General features: G+C 35.5%; 1 protein-coding gene across 4 annotated transcripts in view; it reads left to right on the top strand.

The window, feature by feature from the left end:
* LOC134840587 (succinate--CoA ligase [GDP-forming] subunit beta, mitochondrial-like) overlaps window positions 1–17,979 on the top strand; it is a 485,398-nt gene that overhangs the window by 454,465 nt on the left and 12,954 nt on the right. Inside the window, exons 2-3 of one of the 4 annotated variants that reach the window (XM_063856501.1) lie at window positions 14,006–15,736; window positions 17,614–17,948. The exons of 1 other annotated variant lie outside the window; for it this stretch is intronic. In XM_063856501.1, the coding sequence (XP_063712571.1) occupies window positions 14,047–15,736; window positions 17,614–17,642 (1,719 nt within the window). In that variant the 5' untranslated portion in view covers window positions 14,006–14,046 and the 3' untranslated portion in view covers window positions 17,643–17,948. Of the gene's footprint in view, window positions 1–14,005; window positions 15,750–17,609; window positions 17,949–17,979 lie in introns of those variants that run through there. 2 more of the 4 variants (XM_063856499.1, XM_063856500.1) reach the window with 2 other exon arrangements.

The following is a 17,979-nucleotide window of genomic DNA, read 5'->3' as shown; positions in this document are numbered from 1 at the left end:
GGTAGCACCCTGAAGTCGGGTACGAGTTTTCGGCGAGAGATTGTTTTTTTTCAATTTGTATTTATTATTGTTTATTTTATTATTAGTATTGAGAAACTATGCCAAAGCAATGGGATATCTCCCTTAATTCAATATGAGAGTTTTCATAGTCAAAATTTTAGTCTGCAATTTTCACTCAAACAGAAAATTGTGAGCGAGCACGTGTTCAACGGGTTGTAACATCTGTTGAACGAAGTCCAGCACTCTGACGCATAAAATATTGTCGGAATAATCATGCCTTTGTAAATATTTGGTTTTGCATCTATAGAAAGACAAAATCCGGCGTTCCTGGAAATATATACTACGTGCTTTCGCAATTTTATTAGAGATATGGTGTTGTCACTTGAGGTTTCCAGATATAAATAGACCAATTTTCTTCACCTGGTTTTGATGCTTGAGAGGTTTCACAAGAAAATGCAAAGAATTATCCCAGTCGTGTTGTAAGGTAACTATTTTCATTTTTTTGGCGTTAAACTAATTGATTCGCAAAACTGCACAACTCCAAGCTCTTTAGATCGGATTGAAGACGCTGGATTGGTTTTTTCTCTTTCCAAAGGCACATTTTTAAATCTTCGGCAAATAATTAAGCCTTCGAAGAAACACAACATTCGGTTAATCGTTGATGAAAACTGAGAACTCCACTGGTATGCAATTGAAAACTTTTGTTGAATTGTCGGACTTTCGTTTGTCTGATTAAGTTTTGTCAGCTAAGTTGCCACATCACGGATTTTGCTTGTGCTGTAAACAACTTTCATGGCAGTTGCCAGTGTGGTTCATTCTGGTGTTTCAGGGAGGACTTGAAAATTTTTTTTTTCATATAATCTGTTTTTTTTTCGGTTCAACTTAGATTGTCGACTTAGTTGCCACATCACTGTATTATATTGTGCTGTAAGCAACGTTGCTTGTAGCTGCAAATGCAAGTGTTGTTTATTCTAGCTTCAGGGGGACTTAAAATATTTTAATTCGTTTTTCATAAAAAATTTTTTGTCGGCTTAGTTGACACTGCCATATCACTGATTTTTCTTGTGCTGTAAGCAAATTTATAGTAGTTGCAAGCATGAGTGTTTTTTTTTCATTTTAGTTTCAGGTGGAATTTTTCGGCTCACTTTGTATCTGCTCAATGATAGTCGGTTTTTTTTCCTTTCTTGTAAATTTGTTCCGTTGCTGATTTAGTATTCAAATATCTGGCATGTTTGCCTAGAATGAACTTTTACCGAGGCATACGAAAATTCAAATTTTGGTAGACCTAGTTTTTTCCAACTTTTTCTGTTATTTTCGACATAATTTTTATTTTTGTGTTTATTGCAAGTGGTGCGAAGCTCCGCTTCGCCTCTGGATTATAAAAATTCTGACGGTGTACGTAGTTGCGAATACGTTTGAAATTTACTTTTATCCAGTTTTCCTAAACGTGTTTTAATTATTCACTGATGATGTTGTTTATCAACAAAAAGGTTCAACTATTTTATTTAACTTATTACTTTTGATCATTTTGCCTTTGATTTAGATTGAATAAAATAGCTGATTTCGCATCTTTAAGATAAATTATGCAGGTTGCAGCCGCTGGTGTTCTCGCCCAAGCTCCCAGATCATTGGTTCATGGACCACGACTTGAGCGCGATGTAAAGGCACCAATTGACGCTGTTTATCAAACTTTGACAAGGCCTGACTGGTTTATGAGCTTACGTAAATCAGTCGCCGAAGTTCGACCTCTGAATGAAGCTGAAACGAGCTTTAGCGTAAGGGAAATTTTTATGGGTGCTCAGGCTGAATTTGTCATAACTGTGTACCCTTATTATGGAAAGTGCCTGGTTCATCACAGCGGGAAAGCTGACTACTTCTGTGTCGATGCCTCTATTAACTATACAATAACCCCAATTGATGAGGGGAACACTCGACTAGTTATGGAGTACAGCTTTGTTATGCCGTCACTACTGGCGAGTTTTGCTAAAAACATAATCGCGAAGGACAGGAAATCACAACTAGAAGCCATAGCACAGTATGCTGAAAGCAACACGGGCTTGACCGTTACAACTCAAGATGCCTGCTGCGAAATACCTGTCATGAATACAGATAGAACCTCAAATAGGTATGTTTATGTTAGTCAGTAGATTTTTGGCAATCAGTTTGGTGCGACAAACAGTACAAAATTGTTATTAAAAAAATTAACCATGCGATGAGCAAGGGTGTTGCAACCGGTACTGGACTTAGTTCTCAAATGATTATGATTATGTTCGAGCACTGCGACTGCTATCCAAACTGAAAAATGTAGTTCAAACGCTGAAAGGACATTTGTAGTTGAGATTATGGAGTGAATATAGCGGTGTATATATTTATCAACTATGCAGTAGCAAAAAACAGATGAAAATATAACAAGTTTTCTGGTAAAATTTTGTTTGATTCATTACTTTTGATTAGGTTTCGGATTGTTTTTGTCCAACCAAGTTGCTATACGCTTGTTAATTTTCTCAAGGTTCACATCAAGAAAGTGAAAGGTAGTTATGATCCTCTCATCGAAGAGATAAAGTAAATTTGATAAGGACAGTTTTTGACCTCAAGCTTAAGCGATTTTTCGATAAATCATTCTTCTAATTTTTTGATTTGTGATTTTTGGCCAAATATTTTGATTTGTGATTTTTGGCCAAATATTTTGATTACCCTTGCGATAGCGCAAGGGTATTGCAATCGGGTACTAGACTTTTTCCCCGTAAACAATTTTGTCCTCAGATTTCAGCATGTATGCATTATGTGCTTATGTTTGCGCTCATTGGTCTATTACTCTCTCTGTGCATCCTTATTAGTGTTTTTTCAATAAAATTTTTTAAATCATGTTTCTTTTTTTTTTTGAATGTTGACTTCGTCGCTTTCGGTTTCTGTTTGTCGACTTAGTTTCCGCTTTGTTTGGTTACCCTTGCGGTTTTGAATATTTTGGCTACCCTTGCGATGCTTTGGTTTTGGTATATTTTGGCTACCCTTGCGATAGCAAGGGTATTGCAATCGGGTACTAGACTTTTTTCCCCGTAAACACCTTTGTCCACAGATTTCAGCATGCATGCACCACACGACATGCATGCAATATGTGGGTATATTTGCGCTCATTGGTCTATTACTCTCTCTGTGCATCCTTATTAGTGTTTTTTCAATTTTTCTAATGATATGTCTTTGGTTTTTTTACCCTTGCAATATCAAGGGTATTGCAATCGGTTACTAGACTTTTTTCCGTAAACAACTTTGTCCACAGACTCATTGGACTCCTGGTGGTACCTTTCTTGGTTCATAATGAATTCAAATTTTGTAGAGTCTCTTGCACACTTAGCCTGGTGGTAACGCATACGCCTAGGACGGCAAAGGCCCTGGGTTGAATCTGGCCAGGACTAGTTTTTTTTTCAAACGGTAAATGTTCCGGTTCAAAAAGTTTCGGCCTATTATTTGCCTGCTTATGTTTTGTCGGCTTAGTTACCGCTTTGTAATTATGAATTCAAATCTAATCAAACATCCGGCGCATATAGCATTGAGATAAACAGCTTGAGGCGGCAAAAATTTGCGGTTCGAATCCGGCGGATTTTGCAAACTATAGTTTTTTTGGGCTATTGTCCGTCTGTTTATATTTGTCGACTTAGTTGCCGTTGCCCAATGGCTTAGGTTTATTCCAAGTTGCTGTAATTCTCATGTATGACACGACAAAGCCCGGGAGTTCGATTCCCTTTTGCGACCTGTTTTTCTTGCAAATACAGAATTTTGGCTAATTTAGGTTATTATCTGTCTGCTTATTTTTGTCTGTTTAGTTCCGCAGAAAGGATTTTTTTTTGAAAACTCGGATTCTTTATAGCATTCCCAAAGTTCGTTGTAGAGTTTCTAATGGTGCAGGCAGTGTTTTTCCGGATATTTTGGTTTTTTTTGCAGTTTTTGTTGACAAAAACGATTTTTTGATTTTTTTCCGTTTGATTTTCATAGTCATTCTTATTTGTATCGCAAGTGGTGCGAAGCTCAGCTTCGCCTCTGTGCTGAAATTTCGACTTCGTCGCTTTCGGTTTTTTTGTCGGCTTTGTTTCCGCTTTGTTTTTACCATCCAACTAAATCGCATATTTGAATTTAAGTTTTTTAAACATTATAGTTGCCCTTAGTGTTCTGCTTTACCTCTGCTGTTTGTTGGTATTTTTTAACCTTGACATCGTAAATATTTCTTTTTTTTTGTTTTCCGATTAAAATTTTTAGTCTGTCCAAATGATTTCGGCTTATTGAACTAATTGTGAGTCATTTCAATGAAATCATTTTTTTATGCTCACCTCTGGATTGCAAAAAAGCTAGATATCTCAATAGAAATATAATTCAGTTTTTTCGTGACAACAACTTTTATCGCCTTTTTTGGTTCGGCTTGATAGGTTTCGATCTGTTTTATATCGGCTTATCGGCCCCATATTGCGTCCTTCGAGCGAAAAAGCGTGTGCGTGTCTGGACTTAACAGTTATTGGACTTAACTTTTTTTCAGTTTTTTCCCCTTTTTTGGGCTTAATAGGTATTGGGCTATATTATATCGGCTTAGTTGTCTTATATTGTTTTCAATGAGGAGCAAATAATGATTTTCGAGTGTTTTGAGGGCGAGGGGGTTTTTTCATATGTCTTAAAATGTTATTGATGTTTTTTTCGTCTTAAAAGGTTTCTGCCAAGGTATTTGTTACCGTTTTGTAATCGTTCGATGCTAATTTCACATCTCTTGTTTGTCTCGGCATGTTATTCATTGTGATAGATCTAGTTTTTTGACACTCTTGATTTTTTTTCGATTTTCTTGTGTTGTATCGCAAGTGGTGCGAAGCTCAGCTTCGCCTGTGTTTATTTATTTTGAATTAGCGTGCAAGACAGCAATTAGTCCGGTTCAGAGTTCAATTTAAATTGGTTTGAGGCAAGATTTGGTTTTTGAAGACAAGGATTAGAATATTTTTCTGTGAATCTTATCTCTCTATGGCTCCTTTTAGCTTAATTCAAAAGATTTTATCGGGATGTTCGTGAGGTTTGAAACGTCATACAGGTTATACGGTAATAATTTGAACGAAATGTGCTGTTTGTTGGTTTTGCACAAGCAAGCTGGCAAGTGTGTTAAATTATACGAAACCACATTTTTTTCTAACCGAACTCATTTTGGTGGCTGGTGATAAAAATCATAGTCATGTCTTTCGCAAAATTCTTGACGGATTTATTACTTTAAATTAGGTTTCGGATTGTGATTTTCCAGCCAAGGAGCTGCAAGCTTATTTATTCTCTCAAGGCTCACATCAATAATGTGAATGGTACTTATGATAATTTTATCGAAGAGGTTTAAATATATATATTTTCAAATGTTTTTCCTACGATTTCTGGCCATATTTTATCGTAAGTTTCGATTCACATTTCCTCAGCCTAAAATGGACGAAGAATTGAAATTTTTGTAAGTAATCTAATAGAGATTCAAAATTTGCCAATATGGGTTTAGTAAAGTGCGGTTTTTGTTTTGAATTAGTGGGCGATTAATCAAGTTCGGAAATTAACCCAAATTGATTTCAGTCAAAATTAAGATTGTTAAGCTAACGAAGATATTATTTTTCTGTGAATATTGTTTTTTTGCTATGGCTCCTTTGAGCTTAGTTTCAAAAGGTTCGTTTTTTTGAGACGTTCGTGAGGTTTGAAACGTCAAATAGATTATTTGAAAATTTTTGTTGTTTTTATACTAGCGAGCTTAGTCTTGAAAAATAAATGCTTGTCTTTTTTTAACCAAGCTCTCAAGTTTTTTGGCTAGTGTATGCTTAATGAGAAGCAAACATTGCGCAGATGCAAGGAAATACGATTATAGATATATAGGTCGGTAGTTCCGGCACATAGCATATGCTTTAATGTTTCAACGCTTATTTTTACCCTCATTTCTTTAGTTAGAGTCAATGAACGCAGTGAGGACTCTTATACAGGTGGGATGATTTTTGCGATTGTTATTTTTTTCAAAGAAATTTCTTAAATTTTGTTCACACTCAATTTTGATTTTTCGCATTTAGACTTTTGATTTCTTTTTAGGTGCAGCTCATTCCTTTTGATCAAAGACAAGCAATCTCCACCATCGAACAGCAAATATATAAAGATCACAAAAAAACGTGATCGACTTTAATTTCGAAAGTGGATTTTTTATGGGGATACTGAAATCCAATAGTTTTCGAATCGAAATTTATTTGGCTGTGATTTTCCGATATTTCCTCCTGCGAGCTAGTGTATTTGTATATGAATTCAAATCTAATCAAACATCCAGCGCATACAGCATTGAGATAAACAGCTTGAGGCGGCAAAAATTTGCGGTTCGAATCCGGCGGATTTTGCAAACTAGAGTTTTTTTGGGCTATTGTCCGTCTGTTTATATTTGTCGACTTAGTTGCCGTTGCCCAATGGCTTAGGTTTATTCCAAGTTGCTGTAATTCTCATGTATGACACGACAAAGCCCGGGAGTTCGATTCCCGTTGCGACCTGTTTTTCTTGCAAATACAGAATTTTGGCTAATTTAGGTTATTATCTGTCTGCTTATTTTTGTCTGTTTAGTTCCGCAGAAAGGATTTTTTTTTGAAAACTCGGATTCTTTATAGCATTCCCAAAGTTCGTTGTAGAGTTTCTATTGGTGCAGGCAGTGTTTTTCCGGATATTTTGGTTTTTTTTTGCAGTTTTTGTTGACAAAAACGATTTTTTGATTTTTTTCCGTTTGATTTTCATATTCATTCTTATTTGTATCGCAATTGGTGCGAAGCTCAGCTTCGCCTCTGTGCTGAATTTTCGACTTCGTCGCTTTCGGTTTCATTTGTCGGCTTTGTTAAATTATACGAAACCACATTTTTTTCTAACCGAACTCATTTTGGTGGCTGGTGATAAAAATCATAGTCATGTCTTTCGCAAAATTCTTGACGGATTTATTACTTTAAATTAGGTTTCGGATTGTGATTTTCCAGCCAAGGAGCTGCAAGCTTATTTATTCTCTCAAGGCTCACATCAATAATGTGAATGGTACTTATGATAATTTTATCGAAGAGGTTTAAATATATATATTTTCAAATGTTTTTCGTACAATTTCTGGCCATATTTTATCGTAAGTTTCGATTCACATTTCCTCAGCCTAAAATGGACGAAGAATTGAAATTTTTGTAAGTAATCTAATAGAGATTCAAAATTTGCCAATATGGGTTTAGTAAAGTGCGGTTTTTGTTTTGAATTAGTGGGCGATTAATCAAGTTCGGAAATTAACCCAAATTGATTTCAGTCAAAATTAAGATTGTTAAGCTAACGAATATATTATTTTTCTGTGAATATTGTTTTTTTGCTATGGCTCCTTTGAGCTTAGTTTCAAAAGGTTCGTTTTTTTGAGACGTTCGTGAGGTTTGAAACGTCAAATAGATTATTTGAAAATTTTTGTTGTTTTTATACTAGCGAGCTTAGTGTTGAAAAATAAATGCTTGTCTTTTTTTAACCGAGCTCTCAAGTTTGTTGGCTAGTGTATGCTTAATGAGAAGCAAACATTGCGCAGATGCAAGGAAATACGATTATAGATATATAGGTCGGTAGTTCCGGCACATAGCATATGCTTTAATGTTTCAACGCTTATTTTTACCCTCATTTCTTTAGTTAGAGTCAATGAACGCAGCGAGGACTCTTATACAGGTGGGATGATTTTTGCGATTGTTATTTTTTTCAAAGAAATTTCTTAAATTTTGTTCACACTCAATTTTGATTTTTCGCATTTAGACTTTTGATTTCTTTTTAGGTGCAGCTCAATCCTTTTGTTCAAAGACAAGCAATCTCCACCATCGAACAGCAAATATATAAAGATCACAAAAAAACGTGATCGACTTTAATTTCGAAAGTGGATTTTTTATGGGGATACTGAAATCCAATAGTTTTCGAATCGAAATTTATTTGGCTGTGATTTTCCGATATTTCCTGCGAGCTAGTGTATTTGTACGAATCTTCTTTTTTTCTAGCCTAACTCGCAAATAAATGTGTTCACTTATTTGGTGGCACTTTTGCTATAATCACGATCTGTACTATTGGAAATTTCATAGCATCAGTTCTCTGCTTTATTTGTGGCTAGAGATCGCCGATTGTTAAGTGTCCGTGACTGATAAGGAACTAATCGCAGTTTAAAATCCGACACCTAGCAAAAGTATGACTAATCGAGGCTTATTTCTAATTTCTCTTTTACACTTTATAGAGCTGCTTTTTTGCCTTTTTCTCACTAATGCTTGCGAAGCTTCGCCTCTTTGTTGTCTTTGTTTTGTGAACTTGTGTTTTTTTGTAGTAAATTGAAAAAAGAACGGAAAAGCAAAGATGGGACTAAGAAGTCCAAGAGCAAGGAAAAAGGTTGCAAAGAGGAGAAGGAGGACAAGGAAAAGGACAGTAATCATATACCCGCATCCTCTTCCGAAATCTTTCCCGAATCGCTTTCGAAGTCCGATGAAGAGTGTGTGAATACGACAACATCTGCCCCTCCTGAAAGCGAATACGATAACCTCTGCAGCTCTTGAGAGCGCGGATCGACTCTAAAATATATTTGCTCCTTCTATTTTGTCCTTATAGATAGTATGTGACTTAACCGACTGGATGACTTATGATCAAATTATTACCTCTTCCCTGGGCCTCTATTCCTAAAAAGTAGATTACTTCAACCTTGATAACAATCATCAACTGAGAATTGAATTTGAATTCAAACCAACTGTTTGTGCTGTTTCAGTTTTCTGTGATTTTTTCCTCGCGTTTATTCTTTGCTGCGCGACATATCAATCGACTCTATCATTTCTAGTTATCGGCAGGTAAAGCCGCTTATTAATGCGTAAAAGTTTCTTATCAGACTAATAAACCTTTTTTCTATCATATCACAATAGAGCGAATAACCTGATATCTCTATATTTACTTAGTAGATTTTCTCCCACGTGAAAGCGTCAAATTAAATATTGCGTAAGCTGAGAACGTGCGTTTCTGTTTACTGTCAAAATGTCAAAGTTTGCATCAAACTGTTTGAAACTATTTCAAAGTGGGATCAAATCGCGCTTATTAATTGATTGCATGCTCTGTTCGATAAAAGGAATATAACAATAGTTTTGTCGTAAAATTTATTAATGAAATTGTACAGATCATAATTAATTACAATCGGAATTTTAGCTTCAGTTCCTGACCTGTTCCTTTTTTCTGCAATAGTAGTTCAAAATAGGGATCATGAAACTCTCAAGCCAAATCAAAATATTAATCGCACTGAAAAAGAATGCATTACATTTACTCGAAAATATGAGATTTCTGCGGGGATCTTATTGCCGATATATTTCCTGAAATTTTTTCGCTGTGAATGGGTTCAATTTTTGGTTTGAAAGTTAGTGGAAATCGGAAAAAATAGTGATGCTTAAATTTATAACTTGTGCTAAATTATGTAGGAATTGATTTAACGCTAGTTTTAGATATCTGACGTATGTCTATGCACTTTAGAGCATGTGTTAATAATCTGATACATTCTTTAAAAGTCAGAATTGGTTTAGTTTATAACAATAACCTTGAAATTTTCCCAATGAAGCTCATATCACTATATCGTTCCTGAGTTTTCTTTGTAAATACAACCAAGTTTTCTATACGCAGAAGATTGTTTTGTTTTCAACCCAATCCTGTTTTAAAAATTTATTCTTCCATTTCCTTAACTTTTTTCGAGAGACTAAGAAGCGTAAAGTATAATTGACAATATTGCTGCAATATTTTTCTTCCTAGATCATACAAGGACTTGAAAGACAATTGAAACTCGGTTGATCACAAAATATTTTCAAGGCTCGTACAAATTTTCCTTTGTTTCTTTTTATAGCTCGGCTAAACTATGGTCCGCAGAGAATTAATCACTTTGTTCTGCAAAAACTATATCGTCTTTTTCGAAGAAACCTGTTTAGAGGGGTAATAATTGTTCAAATTCGTATCAAAATTATTCATATGATGATAGTTTTGTTTTTCTATTTGATCAATTGTCATATTCATTCAAAAAACAAGTCTGTTCATTGACTCTGTTGGCTGTTTCCTATTGCAGCATGTCTTCGATAATATTTTGTTTATGGGGTGTATGCTTCTGCAAATTTTCTACCAAAGTTTAGAGTTACAGGTTTCACATGATGATTTCATCGCCGCGTTCGTTGAAACGTCTTGTAGGGTAGGGTATTCACGCATTTTTTGTTGTTTACACAAGCAAAGCATGAACTCCGACTGTCTTTTAAGGTCTATAGAGCAGTAATAACATGGAAAATTAAATGTATAAAAAAATAAAATAAAAATAGCGAAATATTTTGCGCGTTAATTGTGCCAAAATGGCAATCTTTAAACCCACAAAACCTTACGAAAAAATAATCACAGGTGAAATATCTTTTCAGATTTAAGCTCAGAATATTAATACTTTTTGAATGATATAAGAAAATCTTGACAAAAATGGCTAGTTAAAAAGTCGAAAATTACCTGAAGAAAAAAATCCGCACGAGCACAAAGATTCCGTTACTTACATTACGAAAGTCGGAACAATAACCAGCTAGTAATTACAGCCAATGCTAAGGATATTAACAGACAATTATATTACCAATAGCTTTTAAACTTCTAGGTATCATGGATCTATAGCGTAGAGGTAGGGAAGGAGACCAGCAGCAAAATAAGAGAGTTCGAACCTGGGCAGGGTCGGATGTTTTTTAAGAACTTTTTCGTAAACTAGTTAAAATGCGTTCGCTCTATAAATTGAGGCATGTTATTTGGTAAATTTCTTTTTTTTTTAAATTGACTGGTTCTGCTAATGCGTCATAATTGGCGTACGTCACTTCTGAAATTTTGTAGACTCAAAGTTTTACTCATTAAGTTTTTCCCAGTAGCGTTATCGGTCATTTGTTTGCTTGTGTATGCGAAGTGCAACCTCGCCTGTGTTACACTTGCGAAAGCACGTGTTTTGTAAGCGGGAACTAGACTTTTTCCCCAGTTACTGCAGTTGCTTTCACGTTTGTAGGCTGGCATGCTTACTTTTTAATAAGTAATTTGAATTTTAAATAAGAGTACTAGTTTGAGTTTGGTGGTAATTAATTTTTTCAAATATATTTAATAAGAAAGTGCTGATTTTTTCTTCGAATATTTAGTTTTTGTTCTAATTTCTGTCGGCTGATTTTCCGTTTTTTTCCAAATGCACCTGAGATTAAGTTTTACGCTTTTCAAACAGTTTCTGTACAAACTTGTTTTTTTTTCAGTTTTGATTCAAACTGTCTTTACTGTAATTGAAAGTTGTTCTGTAGTTTGTGAATTTATCTTTGATTTTGAATAGTTTTTTTGTTAAAGGGGTTAGGTTTGTGTTTTATTGGTTTACTGTAATTGAAAGTTGTTCTGTAGTTTGTGTATTTATCTTTGATTTTGAATAGTTTTTTTGTTAAAGGGGTTAGGTTTGTGTTTTATTGGTTTATATCGGCTTCACACTTGGCCTAAGGTTAACGCGGTTGTCTCTCTACCCTAAGGCATGGGGCTCGAGTCCCGGCCGGACCTTTTTTCGTCGAAATGTATAAAATTATAAAAGTTATTCCTGAAAAATAGAATAATCGGACTTTTGTTTGTCTGCTGATATCATGTCGTAGATCTCTTATATGATGTCAGCAATTTTGGTGGTTGGTGGTAGATGCAAATGTTTTGATGTATTCCTGTAACTTATAAAATTGATAGCCCTGAACTCTTATATTTTCTTTTTGGTTGTTTTTGTTTTGCTTAAAAGTTTCAGTCGGCCTAACTGTTCTCGGTTCATGTTTTGTCACCTTAGTTTCTTTGATTTGTGTTGCTTCAAGGGCAAAAAATGATCGGTCAATTGCTCAAAAATTTTTTATGTCAGCAATTTCGTATGCCATTTTGTTTTCGGCTCAAGGAGTGGCTTAGAGCGGCTGTTTTTGGCTCAATGAATGTATTATTGGCTCAGTAGTCGCTCGTTGAAAAATTGAAGACTTGCTTAATGGTGTTTCTGGCGTTTCATGATTATTTTGCTTAAATTTTGCTGTGCTTGCATTATATCGCAATTGTTGCGAAGCTCCGTTTCGCCTCTGTGATTATTTCGCATGGTTTGATTTTATAATTGAGTTTTTTTTAAATCATAAGGATTAGAAAATGGGTTATCTATTTTCGTAATATTTTTTGAAAATTGAAATAATATTTCAGCTGTAATTCTGGCACCTATTTTATCGGGAAGTGCTGCGAGGCCCCACTTCGCATCTGTGTTGGTATTATTTTGCTGCTCTGGCCGCGATCGTAGTGGGAACGAACTGAGGCCAAGTGTGGGTTTTTCAGCCAATTGTGACGACCTCAAAGAAAGCTCGTAGGTCGTTAAGTGATGCATCAGATCCAAAGCATGTACGTCGTGATTCTGATTTTAAGGTGAACCAAAAAGGTTTTGTCGAGAAAAACTGGTCTGAATTTTTTGATTTTCTGGTTTAAGTTTGGAGAGGAGAATAAATTCAGCGATGGCACAAGACTACCTATATTTCAGTTGTTTTCACTGCGTGAATAGTCAATTATTACTGTTTAAAAGCTTAATATTTGTAGCCTTATTAGCTGATTTAGTCACTTAAATAGTTTTTTTTTTCGAAAAAATTCTAAGGAAAACATGGATTTATTTTTAAAAAGTAATCTAATTTTTCCAATTATAACTGAGGTCGATTTTTCTGTGCTAGTTTTGTTATTATTAATATCGCAGTTTCGTTCGATTTTTTCTTGCGCTCTCAAGTAGTTTAAATCACATAGGATAACAACTTAATATAACTAATTTTTTGCATCATTCTATTGATATAACTGCATCCCTCATGTTCACTTTAATTTAGAATTATGGTAGCTTTCTATTTTTATATATCGATAGTTAATGGCTGACTAAATATGAGGTAATGTGGAACGATGCGTATAGTTATGCCTAAAGATGAAAACTTCTAAATAATTTCATTGAAGTTACGATCGAATTAAAATAACTTACAACTTGATTTGTTAATATCAATTATTTATGACGCTTGAAAGTTTGACTGATAACACTCTTTTATTTAGTGATGTAAAATGAGCTTTGGATGCGTCAAATTGTCGATGACGTCAAATGCGACAAGTCGGAGTTGCGGATTGGCAATATTTCTTTTGCGTAGCAAAATCGGTCGTCTGTTCCCTTCTGGGAGGTTAATCAATTTGAGAGAGTTACGGATTAATTGTATCCGTCTCATAATTACCTTTTCCTGTTCAACTAACGTCATGGTCACAAAAGTTCGAAGCATTAAACAAAAAATCATTGACTTTTCGCAGTTTTCTCAGGAAATTGATGTTCAGACACTTATTGGTCTAGAGCATGATCGAACAGTTTCATGTATCATCATTCTAAGTTCTTTCAGTGTTTTTTTTTGAGTTTACATTTTCAATTTCGGGGCTGTAAAAAGTGCCGAAGTAAAGCTGATTTCTCCTTCGTTTCCTTGACAGGCGTTTTTCGGAACATAATCTAAATGTACCAAAATAAACTTTATTTGATGCTTCCTGTAATAAGTTTCAAAGCAGAGTTTTTCTAGAGATTTTGCCCCTTTGGAGGATGGATATGGGCTGCTCCTCGTCATTAATGGAATAGAAATAGGAATATAATAAATAGAAATAATTTCAACGGAATCATTTTTAACTGCCGAGCTCTTCTGAAACACTGGAAAGTCATCATATTTCACCAGTAGTTTCTGCGGTGTGCGTTTTTTTGTCGAATGCCATGTGTTTCTTTCAAAATGGTTCAAATATTTTTTTATAGTTGCATGATCAAATACAAATCTGGTACCATAATGATGGCGCCAAAAAAAATTCCGTTGGGAAAAAAATTACGACTGGGCGGATGTAGAAACAAACTAAAGAAGAATGGTTCGAATCTTCGTTTGACCATAGTTGTTAAGTTGAATTTAGAAAGTTGTTGTAAATTATTATTCTTCCTTTTCAGATAGTTGAGGCTGTTTTTTGTGTTTGCTTTTTTTACTAGTCATGACCAAGTATGCAAATCATGATGCTGGAAAATTCTGGGAAAGAGGACGTCGTCAAGTGAAGCAGACTAGTGTAATAAGTCCATTGATCTCCGAGAAGAAATTTTTTCATTACTCGTGGTATTTAAAGATAACAGGAAAGCGAACGTTTTGGAAAAGTCTGGATCCCATATTTGGGGAATATCTAGAGAGACAATTTTGCGACCCAAGTATAACGAATGTTTTAGTAACATTTCAAGATAAAAAAGTTGATGTATCATTCACAAACAAAGGCGAAGTTCATGTGAACACTCCATCGATAGAATTGATGAGAGAAGGGAAGTCATTTATTTCTGATCAATCTTGGAAGTGGTACTACGCCGAGATTCAAACTGAAGACAGTTCGGAACTGAAGCAAATGCAAAGAAGCCCCGGCCATTTCTACGGGTTGTTTCCTACAATTTTGACCAGATTAAGAAAAAGTTTGCTTTATTGGCCATGTGTGAAACATGTTCCAATTCTGTCTTCGAAAGGCGAAGTGTTTGACAGTAAAAAGATAGAACAGGCTTATGCCAAAGATCCAGAGTCCCAAATTCTATACACAGATGACAATGGCGAGGAATTTATTTTGGATTTTAGAAATTTTAAAAGACGTCATTTAAGGACTGGTACAACGAATGAATTGGTCAGACGGCCGTCTACCTTTTGGCCTTCTAAATTACCAATGAAGGCTGCCTATGTAAATGAAATACCGAGAGACTGGAGAAACGACAAGACGCTGGCTGATTTTCCAGGAACGTTACTGAGTGAAAGTGACCCGAATTTCATTGACATTGAGCGTCACGTTTGCAAGTATGCCGATTTACGTGAGAAAGTGTCCGTGACAAGAGTAGAGAACGTCGATTTATGGAAAGACTACCAGGACAAAAGAGCTCTTATGGTGAGAAAGTTAGGGGAAAATAACTTAAATGAAGTTCTGCTTTTCCATGGAACAGCGGTGGGTAAAACTGTAGGTATAGTTTTGAATAACTTAGATCCGAAATACTGCAGGGAAGTTGCTTCTTTGGGATCTGGTGTTTATTTTTGCTCCGATTTGAGTGGAGCTCTGTCCTTCTCGCCTGTTTCCAGATCAGCAGATATGTTACAAATTGAAAGATGTTTCTTCATTTGTCTAGTCTTGATGGGCGAGAGCACTCTAGGTTCTCCTTCTATGAAACGCCTTCCAATGAAACCAGATAGAAGAGGATTCTTCGACTCTTTGGTTGATGTCTATGACACGCCGGAAGGCAAAGGGCCTAGATATGCAGCAATTTTCGATAAATCTCAAATTTACCCCCTTTTTATGGTTCGGCTTACTGAGGACGTCGATCCAATGACCGTTAATAGCAGAAGTACTGAGTTTGGCGAAGGATTGAGTTCTAGTTGTCGGAAATTTAGACAAGAATCATGTGGAGATTGTCAGCTCACTGGTTCTGGAAACATTCTATCTAGAGTTACAGATAAGAAAAGTAGAAGACGTGACATTTTCAAAGACGAAAAGCTTCTTGATACGTTTATGCGCGATTACTGGATCTGGACGTTAAGACATGTTCTCAATATTGACGATGATGACATAACTTCAGATAAGCCAGCGTGCTCGAATAGAGGTCAAAAAAAGGCGTGGGTAATGCCTCGTCAGCGGAGAAGAGAATGTACCGAAGAAATCAATTGGAGTACTGATTTAAAGTATCCAGAAAAATCTGAAAAATTTGAAAGTTGAATTGTTGCCTTTGGATTAAGAGATTCGTTAAGTTTTAGGACATAAATATTAAAGGTGATGAGGCTGGTGATTTTAATAACTTCGTTTCTTAATCTTGTTTGCTTATTTTTTGTCGGATTAGTTGCCACAATATGGACTTTGTATTAAGCAATTTTCACCAATGTCGTAAGTCGGCTTACCCAAGTATTGCCGGCTTTTTGAAAACTCATTAAACGCTGCCGATTGTATTTTTGACAGGTTTTCTTCAAATGGTACTTCATTAACCTTTCGATAAGCAAGGGTATTGCAATCGGGTACTGGACTTTTTTGTAATAACTTTGTTCACAGGACTCGTTTGGACTCCTGATGGTACTTTGATTCAAATTTCCTAGTGTCTCTTGCACATTTAGCCTGGTTTAAATCCTGTGTTTAAATGTGACTAGGACCTGTTTTTTGTTGGGTTCAAAAAAAAGTTCGGCCTATTATTTGTCTGCTTATGCTTTTTTGGCTTAGTTTTCACATCTAAGAATCGTTTTTTTTTTCACTGTAATTGTTTTAAGTGCTTTGGTTTTTTAAAATTCCGACCGAATTGGAATTTGTTTTATACGTCGGTTGTAATTTTACCAGCTCGATTTGTAAAAATTTCTTTTTTTTGTATAATTTTTTGTCTTCTTATTGGCTCAATAAGTTTCGGTTTATCTTGTATCGACCTTTTGGCCTCCGTTTGTGTCGTTTGGGGATCGAAAAGTGTTTTGTGCGCGTGCGTGTGTTCTGAGGGGAAAAGGGACATGATGTTTTTTATTATCTTACAATTTTATTTCAGCATGAAAGGTTTCGGCTCTGGTATTTTCGCCTTTGTTACCGCTTGGTAATTATAAATTCAATCGACCATCCGTCGCATCTGGCGTCGAAGTAATACAACTGCTTGAGACCGCAAAGGGTTGCGGTTGGAATCTGGTGGGGACCTGTTTTTTGCAAACTAGATTTTTCGGGCTGTCGTCCGTCTGTTCATTTTTGTTAGCTTAGTTCGGTAACCCGACTTTTTTTTTGAAGGTTCGGCTTCTTCCAAGTTGCTGTAATCCTAATGGTTGAGACGACGAGCCCGTGAGTTGGATTCCAGTCGAGACCTGTTTTTTGCGAATAGAAAATTTTTGGGTAATTTAGATAATTGTCGATCTGCTTATTTTTGTCGGCTTAGTTCCGCAGAAAGACATTTTTGACAACTCGTTTTCTTTATAGCATCCCGAAAGCTCTTTGTAGCATCCCGAAAGCTCTTTGTGAATTTCCTATTGATGCAGGCAATTTCGCTCCGGGTATTTTGGTCTTTTTGAATTTTTTTTCATTTGATTTAAATCATAGTCATTCATATTTGTATCGCAAGTAGTGCGAAGCTCAGCTTCGCCTCGGTTTTTGAAACCTATTTTCTGTTTGCAATGCTGTTTGTGTGGGATCGCAAGTGGTGCTAAGTGCCGCTACGCCTCTGTGTGAAGCTAAAGGTTCCACCTGACCTGTTTAGGGGATTTTTTTGATAGTCAAAAAATCAAAAATACTATTGGAAGCATTTCACAAACATCGCCCGATTTCATTTGCTTTTTGGGTCTAATGGGCTTAATTGTTTTTGTCGAAGTCGAGATTGTGTGAGTGCAAATAGTTTTGTTTGAACTAATTTAAGTGCTCATTGTGAGATATGATGCTCAAGACGCTTAACGCAAGCTGCGAAATCATGAATTTCTCGTAGTTGACCTACAGTATTTGAAGAAAATTGATATGAACTAAATTTTCTGAACATATTAAATTATAAATTGCGTTAATTCTGTGTTTATTTGTCTGGATACTCTAAATCAAAGGAAGGTTCTCCATATGCCCCGGAATTTTTTTAAACAATTTTAATGAGTTGAAGACTTGGAATTGTGATTGAAAACTTGATTGAGACGCTGATCAGTAACAGAAACAATTGAACACATATTTTTATGAATTTTGTGAATAGCTCTATGAATTATTAGAATTTATTAATTTGAAATATTTATATTTGAAAGCTGGGAATTGAAATTTTAACAATGATTTTTCTTGTTTGAGAGTTGTTGCAGATAATTTTACTTGGCGATACAGTCCTAGGTTTTTCTCGTATGCCCCACGAAATTGTTATTTTGACCAAAAGATGAAAAGAAAACACTTGTCTGCTTGATTTGCTGGAAATGATGACTTAAAACCTGAAAA

The sequence above is a fragment of the Symsagittifera roscoffensis genome, chromosome 2 (genome assembly GCF_963678635.1).
Source record: "Symsagittifera roscoffensis chromosome 2, txSymRosc1.1, whole genome shotgun sequence".
NCBI lineage: Eukaryota > Metazoa > Xenacoelomorpha > Acoela > Convolutidae > Symsagittifera > Symsagittifera roscoffensis.
Note: the sequence above shows the minus strand (reverse complement) of the source record. Positions and strands in the feature narration are given on the sequence as shown.